The 23,211-nt window shown below is 39.3% G+C and overlaps 1 protein-coding gene across 1 annotated transcript in view; it reads right to left on the reverse strand.

The window, feature by feature from the left end:
• LOC149298935 (solute carrier family 22 member 15-like) overlaps positions 1-14,394 on the reverse strand; it is a 71,753-nt gene extending 57,359 nt beyond the window's left edge. Inside the window, exons 1-2 of the mRNA XM_089486786.1 lie at positions 14,311-14,394; positions 4,593-4,739 (exon numbers count right to left, since the gene is read on the reverse strand). Coding sequence (XP_089342912.1) covers positions 4,593-4,739; positions 14,311-14,394 — 231 coding nt within the window. The remainder of the gene's footprint in view (positions 1-4,592; positions 4,740-14,310) is intronic.
• Positions 14,395-23,211: the final 8,817 nt, after the last annotated feature.

Genomic DNA, 23,211 nt, shown 5'->3' on the forward strand with positions numbered 1-23,211 from the left:
ATTCCAAGATATTGGAAACAAATGAAATTGACTTCTTTCCAGGAGTGAGTGTCCAGTTCCATTCTGTGGGCTGCCAGCCGTGTGCCTCCAAGCCATGGGCCCTGTTGGGAGGGCTTCCAAGCCGTGGGCCCTGTCGGGAGGGCTTCCAAGCCGTGGGCCCTGTCGGGAGGGCTTCCAAGCCGTGGGCCCTGTCGGGAGGGCTTACAAGCCGTGGGCCCTGTCGGGAGGGCTTACAAGCCGTGGGCCCTGTCGGGAGGGCTTACAAGCCGTGGGCCCTGTCGGGAGGGCTTACAAGCCGTGGGCCCTGTCGGGAGGGCTTCCAAGCCGTGGGCCCTGTCGGAAGGGCCTCCACGCCGTGGGCCCTGTCGGGACGGCTTCCAAGCCGTGGACCCTGTCGGGAGGGCTTCCAAGCCATGTTCCAGAGAGAGAGCGCGCACCGCCAGTCCAGCTTCAGTGTTCTAGAAATATCTTGTGCCGACTAAGGGCTATCGTGCTATACATTTGTCTTTGTACCTGTGCCCTATTTGGTAGTGTCTACAGTACTGTACTTACCTGTCTTGCCAGTTACTCCAATACAGACTATCATATTAATTTTCCAATACAGACTATCATATTATTTTCAGCCAGCGGTGTGTTTCATTTTGCCTGTCTGTACCTTCCTCCCGGTAATGATGCATTGTAGAGTACAAACGGAGCTTCTGATATTCCCTGCAACTGGGGCTCTTACCTGACCTGCTTATCTGAGCCCTGACGAGGACTATGTCTGCAATAGAGCTAGTTAATAGCAGTTGCTGATGGATGCATATATGTCCGTACACTACAGGTATGTATGTATGTACACACATTTATATATAAATTATAATAATTGATTATGAAAAATCATTTTCGAGGCCTGGATGCCTTTGAGGTTACTGATGGTCATCATCTACATAAAGCTACTATTAACAAGGAAACTAATCCTTTCGTGTGATCAGGCACAAGTATACTCCTTTAAGTGCTGCATTCCTCAGACCATTAAAGGAATGATATGGATTATCCTTGACACAAAAGCAATACCCATTGGTAGACACACTATTCTGCTTCAGAGGTCACAAACAGTTATCGAAACATAATCTATAAAATAACAAATTTTCTGGATTAAATACACCCCTCACAAATTACTCCAGCAAAGGACTTTCAAACACAGAAGGTGTCACTAGTTCTTAAAATATTAGCATGTCCCATATCTGTTTAACCCCTTAATGACAATTGCCGGTCCTGGCACGGCACGGAAAAGCATGTGCTTTACGACAATTGACGTGCCAGGACCGGCACGTCTTTAAACGGGTGCAGAAAGCGATCTACAATCGCTTTCTGCACCCAAAAAGCGTTGCTGAATGCCTCGACCTCGAGGCATTCAGCAACGCCGCGATCGGCACGAAGGGGCCATCTCTGGCCCCTCCACGGGGCGTCAACATCCGCCATACTTTGTATGGCGGCGGACACCCGTTTTAAAAGCGTTTAGGAGGCGATCGACGATCGCCTCCTAAACTTAAATGGTGTCGCTGGAATGCCTCGATCAGGAGGCATCCAGCGACACCAAACACTAACCTTTTGATGGGCTGTGACCGCTCCGGAGAGCGGTCACAGCCGCAGCTGCCGGCAATCTTCGCCATCAAGGAAGATGGCCGCCGTCCTGTAACAGGAACCACAAATTTTAAAAGTTCGCTAGATAGTCCAGACCATCTAGAGAACTTTGGCTCCACTTGCAGGTTGAATACAGGTACTGCATTCACCATGCAAGTCAATGGAGCCCAGCTTTCTAATCACAGTGTGATTAGTAAAAATAAATTAAAAAATAAAATAAAATTAATAATAATTAGAAAAAAATAGTAAAAAAACAGTAAAATGTAAAAATCATTTCCCACTGATGTCACTATCAGGGGAACCTCCAAGTTGAAAAAAAATGTTAAATTTTTTTAAAAAAAAAAATAAAAAAAAAATATATATATATATAAAAAATATATTTTTGTGAGCAAGTCCTAAAATTAGCATATTAGCTTAAAACAATTCTCGCATGGAAAGAGTTAAAATACTGGCATATTAAATGCCCGTGGGGTGTCTACTTTTAAAAAATGTATGATTTGGTGGGGTAAATTGAATGGGCCAGGTTCAACAACGTCCCAATTAACACGGGGGGAAGGATGGCCACACATCTAATTTCCAATTAGAAAAATGCACACGTACCAAATGTGGCCTTTTAGTTCCCCCAAAAAATGACACACCCATGCATGTGGGGTATCACTGCACTCAGGAGATGTTGCTGAACACATTATGGGGTGTCGTGTGACAGCGGCATATACCAGGAGCTGTAAATTCATACATAAAGTAGGTGTGTGTGGGAAAAATACACACACAAAAATATTACTGCAAACTTTGAAAAAATGCTGGTGGTAAAATATGTGCATGCAAAGAGTTAAAATACCAGCATTTAAAATACCCTGTGGTGTCTAGTTTTGAAAAATATATGGTTTTGTTGGGCACACTGAAATGGCCTGGCTCAAAGATGTACCAAATAGGGCATGGGCAGTGGATCCCAAATGCCAAAGTTCAACATTGAAAAAAGCGCATGCCCCAAATGTGGCCCTTTTGCCCCAAAACAGCCAGGCAAAATCATTCATGTGAGGTATCGCTGTACTCAGGAGATGTTGCTGAACACATATTGGGGTGTTTTGTGATAGTGACATATACGAGAACATTTTAATTCATACCTGAATTAAAATGTGTGTGGAAAACCAAATGCAAAAAAATGACTACCACAAAGTTTGACAAAGACTGGTGGTAGATATGGTGCATGGAAAGAGTTAAAATACTAGCATTTGGAATACCCTGGGCTGTCTAGTTTTCAAAAATATATGACTTGATGGGGTAAATTGCATTGGCCGGGTTCAAAGATACCCGAAATGGCACATGGGGGGAAGAATTACCAGATTTGGAAAAAATGGCTTTGAAATAGCAAAACGCTACCTGTACTTATTGCCCCATAATGGGTAGAAAAAAGCAAAAAAACATAAAAACATTGGGTATTTCTAAACTCAGGACAAATAGTAGAATCTATTTAGCAGGTTTTTTCATTACCTTTTATAGATGAGTAAAAGATTTTTCAACTAAAAGTTAGAAACAGTCATTTTTTTCTAAATTTTTCACCATATTTTATAATTTTTTTAATAGTAAATAATATGATACAATCAAAACAATGTCATCTAAAGAAAGCCCTTCTTGTCCTGAAAAAAACAATATCTAATGTGTGTGGGTTCAGTAAACGGGAAAGAAGAAAATTACAGCTAAACACAAGCAGCGCAGAAATGTTAAAAAGGCCATTGTCACAAAGGGTACAAAAAGTAAAATCAGCCTTTGTCTCGAAGGGGTTAAAGGTTTTTAAAGTGTAAAATGTGTATACTCTAGTAGATATTTATATGGATAAATAGGACTGGCAACACCGCTGCTATAGCACATATGAATGCTGGTAATATGCAATTATTAACAACAATACATTAAAATACCCAACCGCAGTAAGTTTTATTTTGCCTCTGCTGGGCTTCTAAGGTATCTTAAAAGATCTTTTTGCTACACGAGTAATGGAGGCCCATACAGGAATGCATTTGCATATGTACAGTATGCTTAAAGCCACTTAGGGGATGCAACTAGAAATAGACAAGGCTGGTCTTATCATATAGGAAACCCTAAGCAGCTGCCTACAGCAAATACATGCAGGAGGAGGGCAATTGTCACATACAGTAGGGTCCTGATAAGCACCTCTGAATCCCTTGAACTCATGTTCTTAGTCATTTTTTAAAAGCATTTTTAAACCATTTTCCAAACCAAATACCCATTTGAAGCCCCTTTTAAACCCACAGTGTCTGGTAACATGGAGATCTATTAGTAATACACTCACCTTTGATTACTGATACTCAGCAGGCATTTTTCATGATTTGTGTTCTAATAGATATTTTCCTAATAGATATTTCCTTATTGGTGATATAATGTGCGGTTACCTAGTTAATCTCTTGTGAGTGGTGTATATCCCTTTAAGCACATGATATTTTGTAATTTACAGTTAATTTAATAGGAACTAAATGTCATGGCTGAAGCTCTCAATTCCTATTAGAAAACTATGCTGTGAGTCTGATCTTTTCAGTTTATTCATGCATGAAGTTTTTTTGAAATACAAATTAGCTTCAATTCATTATAATGCAAAAAGGTAAAATCTACAGCTTTTATTTTATTTTAGTAGGATGTGTGATTTCATACAGAGTCCCTTGCACAAGGCATACTTGTGTGCAAGTAATCGAGGATCTTGATAAAGATGAGGCGGACAATACAAAAAAAAAAAGCAATAAAACTTCAATCGATGGTTGAAGTAACTTCAGAACAAAACGTCAAATGAAAACAGGGTTGGGGGGGCGTTAAAAAACAATCTTATTGAACAATCTCTCCATGTCTCAACATTCTACCAATAATAATAATTGTAACAACATTTGCAACCATGAACACTACTGTAGAAAACTGATGCAAATTCTTAAATAATGACATGCAAAAACCAAAATACTTGCCTCTGTGACGATAGAGGTGAAGTTTTTATCGAATTGTATGTGCTTATTAAATTCTTCTTTGCTGGTCGTAACTATTTCACTGTCGATATGGTACTCTGGGACTGCTCCAACAAGGACAATCAGCATTGACTGACAAGCCACATAAACCTTGTAAGAAAAAAGCAGAGAAAAAAAAAATATATATATATATATACACTGTATATATAGTTAAATGTCAATTTCAAGAAATAGAAAGGTACTTTTTTTCTCAGATTGCCTGATCTATTGTATATTGTTAATTAAGAAAATATTCTGAAGCACAATTACTTCCCAAGGACATGATCAAGCAGGAAAGACATGTAGGACAGTAATTGAGGTTTTTCATTGTGCCAATTATTAAATCAGTGGACAATCATTTGAAATATCTACCATGTCTTTTTATTCTACAACTGATCTGCTAAACGTCCGGATCTAGCAATGTGACCTCTTAGTAGTGTAAATATACCAAAAAGAAGGAGAAGCACTCAGTCCAAACAAGGTAAATGACAAAGGCTTAAGTCATTGCCGGTAATGTAAATATAACTATTTGATAAGATGACATGGGTGGTTATGTGAATCCATTGAAAATGGCATTTCAGTGGATGTTTCATTTCTTCAAGGAAAACATAAAAAAAAAGTTTGAATGGGTTTCTTGGAGATCATGGATTGGTTTGACTTCCAAAATCAATTAAGACATAAGTTAAATTGTAAATTGAAAGATTCTATCGTTTTAAGGTCCCATCAATCACAGTTTCAAAGTTCTACTCACCAATGAGCAGAGCCTGCAGATCTTTCAGAACGAGTTTAAACTTTTACCATATGTCATTAACTAGAGATACAAAATAAATTGTTCACATTAACAACTTATAGTCGGACAACACGTTGAATTCCATAAGCAAGGGGCACTCAAATTTCAAACTGCTGGTGAGGCTAACAAGCTGTTGCTTTGTAGGATGTAAGTTGCAGTAGAACAAACATGAGGACAAGGTTATTATTAAATTCATTACCACCAGTCAGCCATGCAACCTGTTTATAAATCTTGCCGAAGACATGGCTGGAAGCAAGCAAGCTCAAAGGACATAAGGAGATCTAAAATTGAGTGGTACTCTTATGGTAGACAACATATTTATACTCCTTTATCATTTAAATATGTCAACATACAAGAGAGCTTAGCATTAAAGCACATAAACAAAATTTCTACTCATCATCTCCTCTTTGGTATTGATAAGAAGATATAGTGGTGAGTGTTCTCACACAAATTTGCGGACTGTTCCTATTCTATCTTTGGTAGGGTAATTAATTCCACAAAAATTGCATGAAAGGAGTGTGCAAGCCTATACCACTGTAAACAATTAGTAGTAATTGTGCATGGGGTTACCCTAGATAGTTCAGGTCTTATTGTATTAGTTTAAACGTGATGCAATGTAATTTATGTTATCAATTGACTTAAAGAGATAGTAAGTAATTCTATAAATGCTTCTGTGAATTAATTACAATTAATAATCTATGTATACAATCTGTAGAAAATAATCGCTAAATGTGTAAATATAGATTAAGGTTAGTACATAAATCAATTGGTTAAATTGATGGAATAATTACTTGATTAACAAATCAATAATCAATTAACTAATTAAATATTATATGAAATGAAAAGTTCAGCAAGCTCATAAGATAGCCTTCAGACACTTTCAATTAGGTGTTAGAAAAAGGGCACAAATTGATGACATTAAATCTTCATCATAAACAAACAAAAAAAGGACTATAGTGTATTACATTAAATCACCATGTTTCTCTTTAGTATCTAATTTCCAGAATAAAATTGTTTAAAAAAAAGCATCCGATATTCCAATATTGCTAGCTGTCAGGTATTGGAATACGTGGAGCTATCGGTGAAGTCCCGTTCTACCTGATGAAGTAAGGTGATCTCACGAAAAGCACACAGGGGCTGAATCTCAAATTCACATTAATAGTGGTGGTCCCTTATGCCACACTGATATTCAGACTTTCAATTCAATTCCTGACATACGTGACAATGAGTACTGTTCACTATAGACAAACATTTCAACTACACCTCACTATACATTAGGAAAGGGAAAACCCAGCCAGCTTCTCCTACAAGAAAGGATTTGGTCCTGCATAGGTAAACTAGTGAGGGGAGTTTTAGGAAATCTCCCATACAGCCTATTTTTTATGCAGAGCCAATTTAGCCCTTCTTGTAGGAGAAGTTTACCATGGTTTGGCCTTGATAATGCAGAGGAGTTGAAATGTTCTCCTCTTCTGCAATCTCCATCCCTAGTGGACTGACCTCCAAGCCCCAATATGCAGAGAAATGCACAACTCATTTGTCTCAATGTATTTATAGGCAAAAAATGGCTCCAGCATAAACCCCTTCAAACTTTGTTTACAGAACAAGACCCGACTCTCTTTGGTGACATGAACTCATGAAGCGAGGACACAAGTAATGCATACAGAACACCTCAATAATAACAAAAAGAAAGGAACTAAACGGACTGATAATAATACAATCTTGCAGCACATGATAGTTCTATTATCTGTACAGTGATCACTGTATTCAGAGAGAATTAAGGAAATATGGTTATTGAAATGGATGTTGGGGCATTACTGCTTATTCTTGCTCATAAATAGCAGAAATCAGAAACTGAGAAAAGCGCACAAACCCATATTAAATGTAAAAAAAGAGTTGTTTTTCTAAATGTTAATTGGCAAATTATAATACTTCATTTAATTCCACTTGAAGCCTTTTAGAATGATAATGTATGTGACATTACTCTCCAAGGCTTTAATTAGCAAAGTGATTAAATGTTTACAGAAAAAAAGGTGTAAGAAGTCGGACTACAAATTTGTCATCCCTGCCTCCATAATAACATCTAACAAAGAAAAATTCTACCAGTTTTTGACATCATTTCAATGAACAGATAATACCTTACTCACAGAGAGATTAAAAGAACAGTGTTTATACAAGTGCAGCCCAAACACTGATAACATTATTTGATTCATTATTTTGATAGCACCGGTTTTCCTGTAAATAAATACATTTTGAGTAATGCACAGTAAATATTATATACCATAGTAATGCACACTAACATTAGGTATGCTTCATATACAGTTGTGTGAAAAAGAAAGTACACCCTTTTTAAATTCTATGGTTTTACATTTTAGGACATAATAACAATAATCTGTTCCTTAGCACGTCTAAAAAATGGTAAATACAATCTCAGACGAACAACACATGACATATTACACTATAATTTATACAACAAAAATAAAGCCAAAATAAAGAAGCCATGTGTGAATAACCAAGTACTTCTTAAATAGGAAGCAGACAGGTGCTACTAATCAAATGCCATTAATTAATTGAGGACCACCTCTATAAAAGCCAGCATTTTACCAGTTTGCTGGTCTGGAGCATTTAGGTGTGTGTGTGTTATCGCAATGCCAAGGAGGAAAGACATCAGCAATGATCTTAGAGAAGCAATTGTTGCTACCCATCAATCTGGAAAGGGTTATGAGGCCATTTCCAAACAATTTACACAATTCTACAGCGAGTTACATCTCAGACTCTATAGGCTTCAGTTACCATGTTAAATGTTAAAGTTCCTGACAGTAAAATTAGACACAAACACAGCATATCAGCACAAACTGACATATACTGACTGTCAACCACAGTGGTGATTTGGGCTTGTTTTGCAGCCACAGGACCTGCAGGAAATGAGTTGACCATAAACTCCACTGTATACCAAAGTATTCTAGAGTCCAATATGAGGCTAAAGCTTGGCTGAAATTGGGTCATGCAACAGCACAATGAACCTAAGAAAAACAGTAAATCTACAACAGAATGGTAGAAAAAGAAAAGAATCAAGGTGTTGCAATGACCCAGTCAAAGTCCAGACCTCAACCCAATTGAAATGCTGTGGCAGTACGTTTCAAACCAATGTTGTAAAGAACATTTCCTCCAAAACAATGTGAGAAATTGAAAAAAGTAATATAGAAAACAATTACAGGTTATTGCTGCTGAAGGTGGTTCTACAAGCTATTAAATCAAAAGGTGTACTTTTTCAAACACTGCTTCTCCATTTTGGCTTTATTTTTGTTAAATAAATCATGACATGGTCTAATATGTGTTGTTACTCATCTGAGGTAGTATTTACCTAATTGTAAATTGCACATTACAATGCTCACACAAGTGCTTTCACCCCTTAAGGACCGGGCTGTTTTTTACTTTTTGTACCCTTTGGGACCTAGGTTAATTGTACCCACACAAGTTATAAATTGTTTTTTTCAGGACAAGAAGGGCTTTCTTCAGATACCATTTTTGATCATATTATCTAATTGTCTATAAAAAAAATATGATGAAAAATTGAAAAAAAAAACCCTCACTTTTATTTGAAAAATCTTTTGCTCATCCAAAAAAGCTAATGAAAAAAACTGCTAAATAGATTCTACTATTTCTCCTGAGTTTAGAAATACCCAATGTTTTTATGTTTTTTTGCTTTTTTTCTGGGTAATAAGTACAAGTAGCTTTTTGCTATTTCAAAAGCATTTTTTTCCAAATCTGGTCATTCTGCCCCATGTGCTATTTCGGGTATCTTTGAAGCTGGCCAATGCAATTTACCCCATCAAACCATACATTTTTGAAAACTAGACACCTCAAGGCATTTTAAATGCTGGTATTTGAACCCTTTCCATGCACGATATTCTACCTACAGCCTTTGCCAAAGTTTTTTGTATTTTTTTCACACAAATTGTACTTCAGGGATAAATTTATAGCTCCAGGTATACGTCACTATCAAACAACACCCTAACATTTGTTCAGCAACATCTCCCGAGTACAATGATACCACCCATGCATGGGTTTGTCTGGTGATTGGGGGCTAAAAAGCCACATTTGGAAAGTGCGCTCCCCCCCCCATTTTGGTCAGTCTGTGCCTATGCCCTATCTTTGAGCATGCCCACTCCAATTTACCCCATCAAACCATTCATTTTAAATTAGACACCCCTTCGGTATTTCAAATGCTTTTATTTTAACTCTTTCTATGTCAAGATTTTTGGGAAGATACAGTGCTAATTTTAGCACTTGCTCATAATAATAAACTTTATTCTTTTTGGACTTTTTTTTAAGATTTTGCTGGAACTGGATGGTTCCTCTGATGCATAATTATTTTTAAATGTTGCCTATTTTATTATTTTTTTAATATTTTACTAACCACATTGTGATTAGAAAGATGGGCTCCATTGAATTGCATTCAACCTACAAGTGGAGCCAGAGTTCTCAAGAGGGTCTGGAGACCCTCTAGCAAACTTTTCCAACTTTAAAGGATACGCCGCCACCAGCGAGTCCTGGGGTGAGTGTTCAGTGTTGCTGAATTCCTCATTATCAAGGTATTTCAGCAACACCATTGAAATTTAGGAGGCAATCGTTGAGGCCGTCCGCCGCCATGCAGGGTAAGGCAGATGTTGATGCCCCGGGGAGGGGCGAGACATGGCCCCTGATGCCGATCTCGGTGTTAACACTGTTTAAGCGAAGAAAGTGATCGTAGATCACTTTCTAAGCAGGTTTAATGAAATGACGTCACAGACACGTCATTGGACGTTAACGGGTTAAACAAGGAGTTTAATGTCCTAGACCGCCTTACCAAAGAAGAATGCAGATTAAAATAAATAAAAATATCTATAAAAAAGGTACTTACCTCAGGAAGAAGCTGTAGCTCTCTGCTTCATTTGTTCTCAGATGATTCACTCCACTGAAGCAGCCAATAAGTGGCAGGAAAGCACTCCCATGGAAATAAATAGGAAAGACTGGCTGAAAAGAGAAGGCCTGGATTCACTCAGGTCGACTACTTGACCAATTATGGTCTGAAAAGCTTTCGGAGTTTATTCTCTAAAACTGGGGTTTGCAGGTGAGTTCATTATGCATTAGAATGGGCTACCCCCAGTGAGATCGGAAGTTGTATACCGTTCTGTGTAGAATAGATGTCCCCCGCCGGCCCCGCAAGACACCGGGGACTCCGGGAGTCTGCAGTGGTAAGTCTAGGGGAGGGGGGCACATCTCGGTGGGGAGACAGAGTGGCAGCATATCTCGGGGGGGACACAGAGTGGCAGCATATCTCGGGGGGACACACACAGAGTGGCAGCATGTCTCATTGGGACACACAGAGTGGCAGCATCTCTCGGGGGTGGCAGAGTGGCAGCATATCTATTATACTTTAAATTACATTTTTTCTCTTTAAAAAAGCACCTAACTTTTAGGGTGCGGCCTATACTCGAGCCAATACGGTATATTGCAAATGATTACTAAGGCAGAAGTGGAAACTTTATAGATTTTGTTGTTTAGGTACATACAAAATGTTGCTCTCCATCTACTGACCTAGACCATCAATGTATGTATTAAAACACTTCTGCTAGAGCAGCAGAGTGTGGATATATCGCCTTCCGATAAAAAGCTAAAGAGCTTCGTTTGTTTCTTCCACATCAGAGATAGCAATCAAGTAACTGCAGAAATCAATGCTCGCAATTATCCAACAATTATCCCAACCAGGCTGAGCCCAATGCTTTTACACATCCATTGTGATGTAATCTATTTGGTTGGCAGAAGCTTAGTACAACTAAACATTTAAGTTGCAAAGTATTTCAGTATGTACATTCAGCCATCTAAATGACAGTTTTAGCCTTGTAACAACAGTCTAGAACCCAGCATGTATCGGATAAAACATAGTTATTAACATAGTAATTGGCAGATGGTAAGATCAGGGTGGTGGATTAGTGGCATTGCCTTCGGGGAAGCAGAGGTTAAGTACCTATAGGATAGACATAAGGCTTTTTTAAACATAAGGCAAGGTCAGGGTCAGTTCTATATATTCAATTAAAGCCCATGCTCTGCTCCTAGTACAAAAAAAACATAGTCATATACAATTATATGTATTAACTGCTACATATCACTATAAGCATTCACAAACCTTAAAAATAAATCAAGGTTATGATTTTGCAGCCATTAACATTTTAGTTGGCACTCCCACCTGGCAACTGGGATGTGTGCACATACAGGGATGCAATTAGTCAATACTGATGCCAAGGGAAGCGGTTTTGCAATGTTGTTTTCAGCCTTAATCAACACGTTAATCGTTAGCTAACTTAGTATGTTAACACTTTGGGAACCATGGCAAACTATGCTCTGACACAATAATAAAACAATGACCATTTCTACAGATACTTTTCATTGGAATATAAGACACATCAAGAATTTTAATAATTTTACTACTGTGTGCTTGAACTTGGAATTATCTGGTTTTAATGATGTTCCTTTCAAAAAAGTCTCACTGAGGCCTAAATATGAAATTAGTTAAATATACCTAAACCAGAGTCTCAATAGTATTTGTAACAGCCTTTGATTATGGTTTTATATAGTACTCACCACAGATTTTGCTTATTCCTGGTATAATTTATGCCACAATATAAAAGTCAATTACTTTATATTTAGGAAGAGGTGTCTGTGCACATACTAGTTTACGTTAACACGGTAAATATTTGTTGCGTCCTGGCTCAGCCCCTGCCACCAATGAAGCCGCATGCCTCCAGTGCATCATTTGGATGATAATTGCCCAGACAGTTGGGTTCTGGAACACGACTGAGATGCTAGATAATTTATTTAGGGTTCAGCACAAACAAACCCCATGCTGTCCAGCTACTGTACTCTTAAACACAAATCTGGAGGCTGGGATCAGATTGGCAGAGCTCCTACTACCTAAAATTTTAAATAAAGCAGACTAATTTAAACCTAGTAAATGGAACCTTTTAGAGTCCTAACTGTTTCTGTTCAATACTTATAATAAGCTTATGAACGTAAAAGATGTGTAGATGTGCTCTAAGTTTTAAGGGTCTTAAGTGGAAAGACATAGGAGACATCAACTTAATAATGATACATAATCACAAATGTATTTAAAAAATGATACATTACAGTGATTATATTATACATTACGAGAAATATAGGCCCTAAGAAGCTGCTTAAGTTGCTAATATGGTTGCTCCACTTCTGAGAGCCACCAAAGCTTCAAAGCTTCTCAGGATCCGCTTGAGTATTTCTCATATTTCGGTGGAAGCTGAGAAAGGAGAAGACTTCTGAACACAAAGTGACCTGCTATGCCTGTTTTGTCACCTTTCAAGATAAAGTAAACATTTACTTGCCAATTTAAAGAAAATCAATGGCCATAATTAGAAAAAAAAATACAGGCTTTAGGTAGAAATGTTTTGAATGATGCCTTAAAGCTGTGTAGGTTACAGTGTCTCCTTCAGGTTATGGTCCGTTGCCACCATCTACTTCTGTTCAAGCAGCCAACTCGTAGGATATGGATACTGGTCAATCTGCTTTCTGCTCACCAGCATCTACTGCTTGGCACATTGTTACAAGATGGCCAAAAGGTAATTATTTTGTTGGATGACCCAAAGAACTACTGGGTCTAGAGAAGTAAGATTCATTACTATGAGTAATATTTTGGAGGAAAGCTCAATGACTTCTTAACCCACTACACAGTAAAAGAGTGTATATTATGAAGCACATAATATGCAAATCAGTATTAAATAAATAAAAGCATAACCATTAAAAATAAGAAACAGGTCGTATCCGCCACAAGTATAAGAACAACAATATAAAACCCATATATTTTTAAAACAAAGAAATAACTGCAGCATGTAAAGAGCACTTGGTAGAGTAAACCAAATGTCATCAGTACATTGTGATAGCTATTTGGCTAGAAAATAGCTTAGATTAAAGTATATATTATTTTGTGTACAAAATGTGTTTTTATAGCCCATTCTGTGGCACGGAATAAAAATAAATTGTATAGAAAAAATTGTATACAGGACAGCAGATCTTGACATCTACTGAACTGACACTAAACTAAAGCTACAATAAGCGGCAGCAGCAATGTAACCAGGGGGTCTTCTGAAACGACTGGTAAAGATCACATTTTACAGATTATTTGTTGATTGATTTTATTCTAGGGTCCTGTACAATGGGACATACACCATAACCTGGGAACCCCAGAACCGTTTAATTTTAGGTATACGTAACTTGATTGATCTTCCAGCTATCTTGTAAACATACGTGTGTGTGAAGATGTGGTGTCAATATCTCGCTGCTTTACACTTGCAACACATTGTGCACGCTTGAGAACGCTGACCATCAGCTCCGTTGCACAAGAGGTGCAGCAACCTACTATACTAACACATATAACACATATATGTATATATATATATATATATATATATATATATATATATATATGTGTGTGTATATATATATATATATACACACACATATATATTAGCCATAAGATCAGAATGTATTGGTTGAAGTTAAGCAACTTCTTCAGCCAAGCTATGGGGGAAGCTCTAAGCTATCACATTGTGCGGGGCAGAGAACACTGACTGTCAGCTCATGAGGTTTAACCACACCCACTTTATCAGTATATGTATATAAAGGGCATGACGTATTGGGTGGAGTTAAGTGAACCTCTTCAATCAGGCTGTAGGGCCGTGTGACGGCTGGTGTCCGGGGCCGCATTTCTGCAGCTTTCTCCCCTAGCGGAGGTATTTCCTTGGGTTCTAGCGCCCCCTCAGGAGATCACAGATAAGGAAACGCCAGACGGCTCCTTCGGCCCACCTACAACTTACTTAAATGACCTACCTGTAGGAGCACCAGGAATCCAGTCAGCCGCTTCTGACAGCGGCCGAACTCTCCGACAGACCGAAAAGCCTCATCCAGATCCATTTGCTGGCAGCAGCCGATGCGTTATGTGGCTGTCAGTCACGCAGTGAATGACATGCTACCATCCTTGAATCTTTGACGTCACGCAGTTTGTAGATTACGTGGCTTTCCTCTCACTGCGCGTTTTTTTTTTAAAATGCGTTTCAAGCCTCCTTTTGGAAGCAAGTCAAGCGTACATATTTGTTTTGGTGATGTTGGTTCCCAGCGCTTTTCTGATTGGCTGATTCGTAAAAGAGGGGCGTATACGGGCTTTTCTAGACACGCATTAATTTCATTTGTTCACGAAACTCGCAGTGATTTAGGATGCAGCGAATTTATCAGTAGGCTGAAGATTTCCGGTCTGCTTGTTCTTAAAGTAGGATTATAGATGAACCAACGATCTGGGATTGTTTTAACAAGCACATTGTGCATAAAGCTTTTTAGTTTGTTTGTTTTTTAATGTATGGTATACCTCCCAAGTGTCCTTTTAGGAGGGACAGTCTATCTTTTACATTTCTGTTATCTCAAAATAGTTGGTGGGTATGAGTGTAGCCCTAAAACAAAAAAAAAATTTCTATTGGTCACAACGTCACATAAAAAGCCTTGTGCCCTGCCTGCTCTCTGCAACCTCTAAAACCAAGGTGACCCTCTGGCCATTTGAAATGTTGTGGTGTATGGTTTCTTAATTCCATGCAATATACACCTTAAGGGGGGCAGATGCTTGTGCCTAATGCTGCAATATCATTCTTGCCAACTATCCTGATTTTTGAGGCACTGCCTGGCAAAATTTTGTCCCAGCATTTGTGTCTCACCTATCTTCACTGAGCTGACGATACTCAGTACAGTTTGTGGAAGGGTCGCTACCTCTGAAGAGATTGGCTGTGACCCTGTGACAAGCTTTACTGAACCGCTATGGCTCAGAGAACCTGGATCTGAAATGCGCAGGTGTGTCTCCTGGCAAGGGCTTCAGGAACTTCCCTGAACAAACTTTTCTGCCCTTTTGAGGACATGCTCCATGAGGCCTTGGTCAGAGGAGCTGGTACCACGGAGAGGACAGAAGAAAAAAAAAGGCAAGAGAAGAATTGAAGCTGCATGAAATGATAGGGACTTTGAACCGATTGGCAGAGAAGATCGGGAGACATTAAGAGAGAGTGCAAGAGTGAATACAACCATCAGTATCTGCAGTGGCGACTCTAGAAACAATATATAGGGGGGGCACACAAGATACCACAGTCAAACTGGGGGGGCATTAATAATTTCCACCATTAAATCATACCACTGAAAAAACATATATATATATATATATTGCCAAAAGTAATGTGCTATGGAATGATACTTTTGTTATTGGACAATACAATACTTGATCATTCAACATGGGAAGCCTGAAGCCACAATTTAGTACGACTAATCCTTGAAATCCTTTAAACAACACAATACCTTAACTTTTGCACTAAATGATTTCAGGGCCTAATATTAGATCCTGCTGCTGAGATATATATATATATATATATATATATATTTATTAGCCACTGCTGCCCATATATATTAATATTAGCCCCAGTTGCCGATATATATATTAATATTAGTCCCTGTTGCCTATATATATATATAGATCAACACATCAAACCCAGCTTTGCATGTATAGATCAATTGAAATTCACTTGTGATCTCAGCACTGAAGGTATATATCAAATCAACAGAATCAGACATACAAATCCTGTATTTGCAGGTATACAATAATAATATATGAAACGTAGCATTGCAGGTATAGATCAAATAAATACATGGAAACAGCTTTGCAGGTATTAATCAACTGAACAAGACATACAAACCCTGTATTTGCAGGTATACATAAATAATGTATGGAAACATAGCATACCAGATATGGATCTACAGAATAACACAGAAACCCAGCTTTGCAGGTGTAGATCAATTGGAATTCACATAAAAACACAGCATTAAAAGTATATTTAAAACCCCCTAAATTACAGGCATAGATCACAGGTTACACACCCCAAAGTCAGCCCTGGCGTCCACACTGCCCACATAGAACCTGGCCAGCACCCAGATAACACACATAAGATTTGCCATCTTTGTCCCATATGCACCCTGCCTGTGCCATCTTGGTCCCCAAGGCTCAAACATCCTGCTAGTGCCATCTTTGCCCTTCCACAATTATACATCTATGATACACATTAACTCATGCTCTCCCTCATTCAGACAATTCATCCACATATTAACTCATGCTCTCCCTCATTCAGACAGTTCATCCACATATTAACTCATGCTCTCCCTCATTCAGACAATTCATCCACACATTAACTCATGCTCTCCCTCATTCAGACAATTCATCCACATATTAACGCATGCTCTCCCTCATTCGGACAATTCATCCATTTTAAGAAACTACGCCCCTTGGAGCTTCAAATGAGGGGCTACATGTATTTCTAGGTCAAAAGTTGAGTGCACAAATAATGATGGAATATGTCGCTTTGGCTAGAAAATATGTTTTTTCTAACCATAGCGACATGTTCATTTGTGTCTTGCGCACTCCAGGTTTGTACTAGAAACACATACAACCCCTCATTTGATGCGCCAAGGGGTGTAGTTTTTGTAAATGTGTACTTTTTGTGCCATATTTTAACTTCCTACGTGAGCAGTAATGCCACGTCAAGGCTTCAACTCTAATTACTGATCATTCACACGCCTTTCATATCTCCATTCACTCGCAGAAGCACACACCATACTTTCCATACATTCACTCACAGGAGCACACACCATTCTTTCCCCTTACAATCCCAAAGAAATGATGGTAAAGGGAGAAAAAAAAATCACTTTTACAGCAAAAATAAGTCTTGCAGTAAAAATGCAAGGCGCTGCAGGGATGAGATGGTTACTCACGTACCGCACAGGCTAAATGGCTGATTTTAATAATATTTGCAGTTCATCAGGATTTCAAAAATTTGCTTCCCTCAACCGTTGGCTAAATTTAACCCCATGATCAAAGGGATTGTGGGATTAAAAATTAGTATCGGCCATTTTTAAAAAGGGAATGTGACTTTTTATAGCTATATGATGATCAGTTTGAGGGGCAGATCGCCGGGGTAGGTGATGATGGAGGTCCACAGACTCCCAGGAATATCTTAGGGGGGGGGCAATTGCCCCCCTGTAGCGATGCCACTGAGTATCTGGATCACTATATAATGATAGGAGTAAAGCTGTACCACTGTCTTTGGATCACTATGTAATGATGGGAGTTGTGGTATACCACTATCATGCTCAGTATATATTGATGGGAGTTATACTGTACAACCTTCAGGCTAAGGATATAGTGATGGGAGTTATGCTGTATCATGTCTGACTAACTGTATACTCATGAGAGCTATACTATAACACCTACACGCGCATAATGAGAATTGTAGCACACAACCAAAGGTTACTTAACTTTACTAAGCTATTGTCCCTAATATCTTATTAGGTACATGCAAAACACTTGCTCGAACTTTACCAGCACAAAATGTGAATAAGGCACTAGGTTTGGGGAAATGTTACTTTTTACAATTTTTTTTTTAATTCTCTGCAGCTCTAATAATATATAATCATGTATCAATATACCGTATTTGCTCGATTATAAGACGAGGTCTTATAATCGGGGTCGTCTTATAATCAGACCTCAAATAGGTCTGACTATGAGACGACTAAGATCCAGATCCCCCGCAGCTGCAGGGGACCTGGATCCTCCTGTCTCCGCCCCCCCCGCCCCACTTACCGGTACTTCTGATTCCCCGGTGTGTAGCTGGGGCAGCGTGTAGATGTCTACGCGATTCGCGTAGACAACTTCCGCTGCAGCAGGAAGGAGGTGTGGCTAGCAGTGGGGTTGTCTGCATCCATCGCGCGGACCTTCCCCGACTGTCAGAGATCAGAGTTCCCCGCATCGGTGCCGGTGCGGGGAGCTCTGATCTCTGACAGTCGGGGAAGCTCTGCGCGATGGACGCAGACAACCCCCGCTGCTAGCCATGCCTCCTTCCGGCTGCAGCGTAAGTGTGTGGGATCTACACGCTGCCCCGGCTACATGACAGGGAAGTCAGAAGCACCGGTAAGTTTGGGGGGGGGGAGTGTTAAATGGGGGGCATGAGGCAGAGTGCTCTGTGAAATGCCTTTTAACCCCCTTAATGCCACACTGCCTCCAGAAATGCCTTTTTAACCCTCTATACGCCACTCTGCCTCCTAAATGCCTTAAGCCTCCCTATATGCCACTCTTCCCCATAACATGCTTTTTAACCCTCTAAATGCCAGAGTGGCATATAGGGGTATGAGGCATTTCTGGAGGCAGAGTGGCACATAGGGGGTCAAAAGGCATATAATGGGGCACAGTGGCATATAGGGTTAAAAGGCATATCATGGGGCACAGTGGCATTTAGAGGGTTAAAAGGCATATCATGGGGCACAGTGGCATATAGGGGGTATAAGGCATTTCTGGGGCGGATCTGCATAACTGGGGGGCAGGTTGGAAAATAGAAGGAAATAAAACCAAAATATTTTTCTCAATCATAGCTTTTATTAAAAAAAAATAGTTTAGATGAATTAACATTTACTGGTAAAACTTTTTTCCTATAGGGTCGTCTTATATTCAGGCTTTTTCTTTTTTTTCTAAATTAATATTCAGATTTGGGGGGTCGTCTTATAATCAGGGTCGTCTTATAATCGTCTTATAATAATTCCTTATTTATTGTGACGCAGACCTGTACTCGGGCTGAGTAGCTCTGCCGTAGAAATCTTCTGTGCTGTGAATGCCCAGTTGTTTAAGGGTTAATCCTCTGTAATCCTCCCTGCAAGCATTAGTCCAGACAATGTAGGGGTAAAACAGAACTCTGTTTATACACAATGCATCATAGGATAAGGTGTATCTCATCAACCACCAGACAACCCGGCTCCGCCATAAAGATCTATGGCCAGCAATCGCTATTTTGGGGGGATCCAGAGGGAGCGGTGTCAATCCCAGGGGTATCAATGGAGAGCAACAATGTCGGAAACTTCCCCGGGGAAGAGTCTGCGCAGTAGCCAAGCCAGAGTTCCATACCCACGCTGGGTAAACCAGGGTTCCCAAACGAGCTCCCTTTTTGTAACCCACACCAAGTGTTGCTAGCCACAAACTTAATGTAATCTCAAAAGACCAACGTGGTGGGACAAAAGGTGTCTGTAGCAACGCAGTTTAAATTGTCGGCAGGCATCACCATGGTTCATAGCCCCCATACAGTTCCAAAAGATTGCAGCTAGGTCCTGGTAAGGCGCATCGGGTGTTTCCTGGCTTGCAGAGCCCCCATAGCCGGTTAATCCATGGGAGTCTGGTTAGGGCAGACCAGACGGGTTATTTAGACATAAGAGGGGACTGGGCAGACAAGTAAGGAGTCTCCCCAGGAATCCACCAGTGCCCCCCTCCCAAATTCAAACATACCCGCCATGTGTCCTGAGCCTCAGGGGGTTACCATGACATTTATTTACTTTCCTCAATATAACCACTGTAAAGGTGATAAAACTTCCTGATATAGATTCTGTGCTGCAAATGTATCTACTGCATACCAAGGATGTATGGTAGCGGTGGTGATTTAAACCCCCCTCAACAATCGGCCCTAAACTTAGCCAGTGTTGCTGAAGTGCCTCTAGATAGAACGACACAAAAACAAGACAAGGGCCCCGTTGGATCACTCCTAGGAGCATTGCTGCCTCTAACAAGATGGCAGTGTCCTTTCAAAATAAGAGTTCCCAAAGGGTCTTTCCAGATGGACTACTGGTACTGAAGTCAGCCATGCAAGTCACTGGTCAGTGAAATAAGTTAAAAAAAATATAAAAAAATTGAAAATGTAAAAATAGTTAATAAATAAATAAATAAAAAATTTAATAAAGTTCAAAACAAACACCCTATTGATTTCACCACGACATCATAAAGGGAACCATCCCGTTCAAGATATGTAAATAATAAATACAATTAAAAGAAATCTTCATGAACAAGTCCTAAAATTGGCACTGTATCTTTCCAAAAATCCTGCCACGAAAGGAGTTAAAACACCAGCATTTGGTCACCTGGGGTGTCTTTTTTTATTTTTTTTTTGAAAAAATATATGGTTTGATCGGGTAAATTGCGTTTCAAAGATAGGGCATAGGCACAAACTGACCAGATGTCAAAATTCAACAAAAAAATTGTGCACCTCCCAAATGTGACCTTATGCATGGATCACTGTACTAAGGAGATGTTACTGGACACATATTGGGTGTTGTTTGGTAGTGAGATATACCAGGGACTATTATATTCATACCTGAAGAACTATGTGTGTGAAAACAAAAAATACCCCAAAAAATACTACTACGAACAAAGGCTAGTGGTAAAAGTATTGCAAGGAAATGGTTAAAATACCAGCATTTGGAATATGCTAGGGTGTCTAGTTTTCAAAAGTATATGGACTGATGGGGTAAATTAAATTGTCTGGTTTCAATTATCTCCCAAATAGTTTGTGGGGTCAGAATTTATAAATGTCAAAATTCCAGTTTCAAAAACTGAATTGCGCCTGACCCAGATGTTGCTTTTATCACCCCTAAACAACCTGACCCATCCAGGCATGGGTGGTACCACAGTAATCAGGAGATGTTGCTGAATACATATTGGGGTGTTTGAAAGTGATATGTACTAGAATCTATATATTCATACATGAAGTAAAATGTTTGTGGGGAAAAACGCAAAAAATTACTACCACAAAGTTTGATTAACCCCTTCGTGACAAAGGCTAATTTTACTTTTTGTACCCTTCGTGACAATGGCCGTTTTAACATTTCTGCGCTGCTCGTGTTTAGCTGTAATTTTCTTCTTTCCCGTTTACTGAACCCACACACATTAGATATTGTTTTTTTCAGGACAAGAAGGGCTTTCTTTAGATGACATTGTTTTGATTGTATCATATTATTTACTATTAAAAAAAGTATAAAATATGGTGAAAAATTTCGAAAAAAATGACTGTTTTTAACTTTTAGTTCAAAAATCTTTTACTCATCTATAAAAGGTAATGAAAAAACCTGCTAAATAGATTCTACTATTTGTCCTGAGTTTAGAAATACCCAATGTTTTTTTGCTTTTTTGTACACATTATGGGGCAATAAGTACAGGTAGCGTTTTGCTATTTCAAAGCCATTTTTTCCAAATCTGGTAATTCTTCCCCCCATGTGCCATTTCGGGTATCTTTGAAGCCGGCCAATGCAATTTAGCCCATCAAGTCATATATTTCTGAAAACTAGACAGCCCAGGGTATTTCAAATGCTAGTATTTTAACTCTTTCCATGCACCATATCTACCACCAGTCTTTGGCAAACTTTGTGGAAGTCATTTTTTTGGATTTGTTTTGTCACACACATTTTACTTCAGGTATGAATTAAAAGGTTCTGGTATAAGTCACTATCATAAAACACCCCAATATGTTTTCAGCAACATCTCCTGAGTACAGCGATACCTCACATGAATGATTTTGCCTGGCTGTTTGGGGGCAAAAGGGCCACATTTGGGGCATGCGCATTTTTCAATGTTGAACTTTGGCATTTGGGGATCCACTGCCCATGCCCTATTTGGTACATCTTTGAGCCGGGCCATTTCAGTGTACCCAACAAAACCATATATTTTTGAAAACTAGACACCATAGGGTATTTTAAATGCTGGTATTTTAACTCTTTGCATGCACACATTTTACCACCAGAATTTTTTCAAAGTTTGCAGTAGTATTCTTTTGTGTGTGTTTTTCCCCCACACACCTATGTTATGTATGAATTTACAGCTCCTGGCATATGCCGCTGTCACATGACACCCCAATATGTGTTCAGCAACATCTTCTGAGTACAGTGATACCCCACATGCATGGGTTTGTCATTTTTTGGGGGAACTAAAAGGCCACATTTGGTAAGTGTGCATTTTTCTAATTGGAAATTAGATGTGTGGCCATCCTTTCCCCCCCGTGTTAATTGGGACATTGTTGAACCCGGCCAATTCAATTTCATACAATCATAAATTTTTTAAAAGTAGACACCCCATGGGCATTTAATATGCCAGTATTTTAACTCTTTCCATGCGAGAATTGTTTTAAGCTAATGTGCTAATTTTAGGACTTGCTCACAAAAAAATATTTTTTATATATATTTTTTTGCCTTTTTTTTAAATTTTTTTATTTTTTTTTTTCAACTTGAAGGTTCCCCTGATAGTGACATCAGTGGGAAATTATTTTTACATTTTACTGGGTTTTTTTACGATTTTTTTTCTAATTATTTATTTTATTTTTAAATTTATTTTATTTTTCTAATCACACTGTGATTAGAAAGCTGGGCTCCATTGACTTGCATGGTTGAATGCAGTACCTGTATTTAACCTGCAAGTGGAGCCAGAGTTCATCTTTATTGTTTTTTTTCCCGGGCCGCCGACATCTTGCTGATGGTGAAGATCAGCGGCATCCTGGGGTAAGTGTTTGGTGTCGCTGGATGCCTTCTGATCGAGGCATTCCAGCGACACCATTTAAGTTTAGGAGGTGATCGTTGATCGCCTCCTAAACACTTTTAAAACGGGCGTCCGCCGCCATGCAATGTATGGCGGATGTTGACGCCCCGGGGAGGGGCCCCTGGTGCCGATCGTGGCGTTGCTGAATGCCTCGAGGTCGAGGCATTACAGCAACGCCGTTTGGGTGAAAAAATTGATCACGGATCGTTTTTGGTTTTTTTTCACCCATTTTAACAAATGACGGTCCTGGCACGTCATTTGTCGTAAACGACTTGTTTTTCCGTGACGTGCCCGGACCGGCTATTGTCATCAAGGGG

Source organism: Sceloporus occidentalis, unplaced genomic scaffold (assembly GCF_023333645.1).
Source record: "Sceloporus occidentalis isolate IW3139 unplaced genomic scaffold, rSceOcc1.0.p SCAF_30, whole genome shotgun sequence".
Lineage (NCBI taxonomy): Eukaryota > Metazoa > Chordata > Lepidosauria > Squamata > Phrynosomatidae > Sceloporus > Sceloporus occidentalis.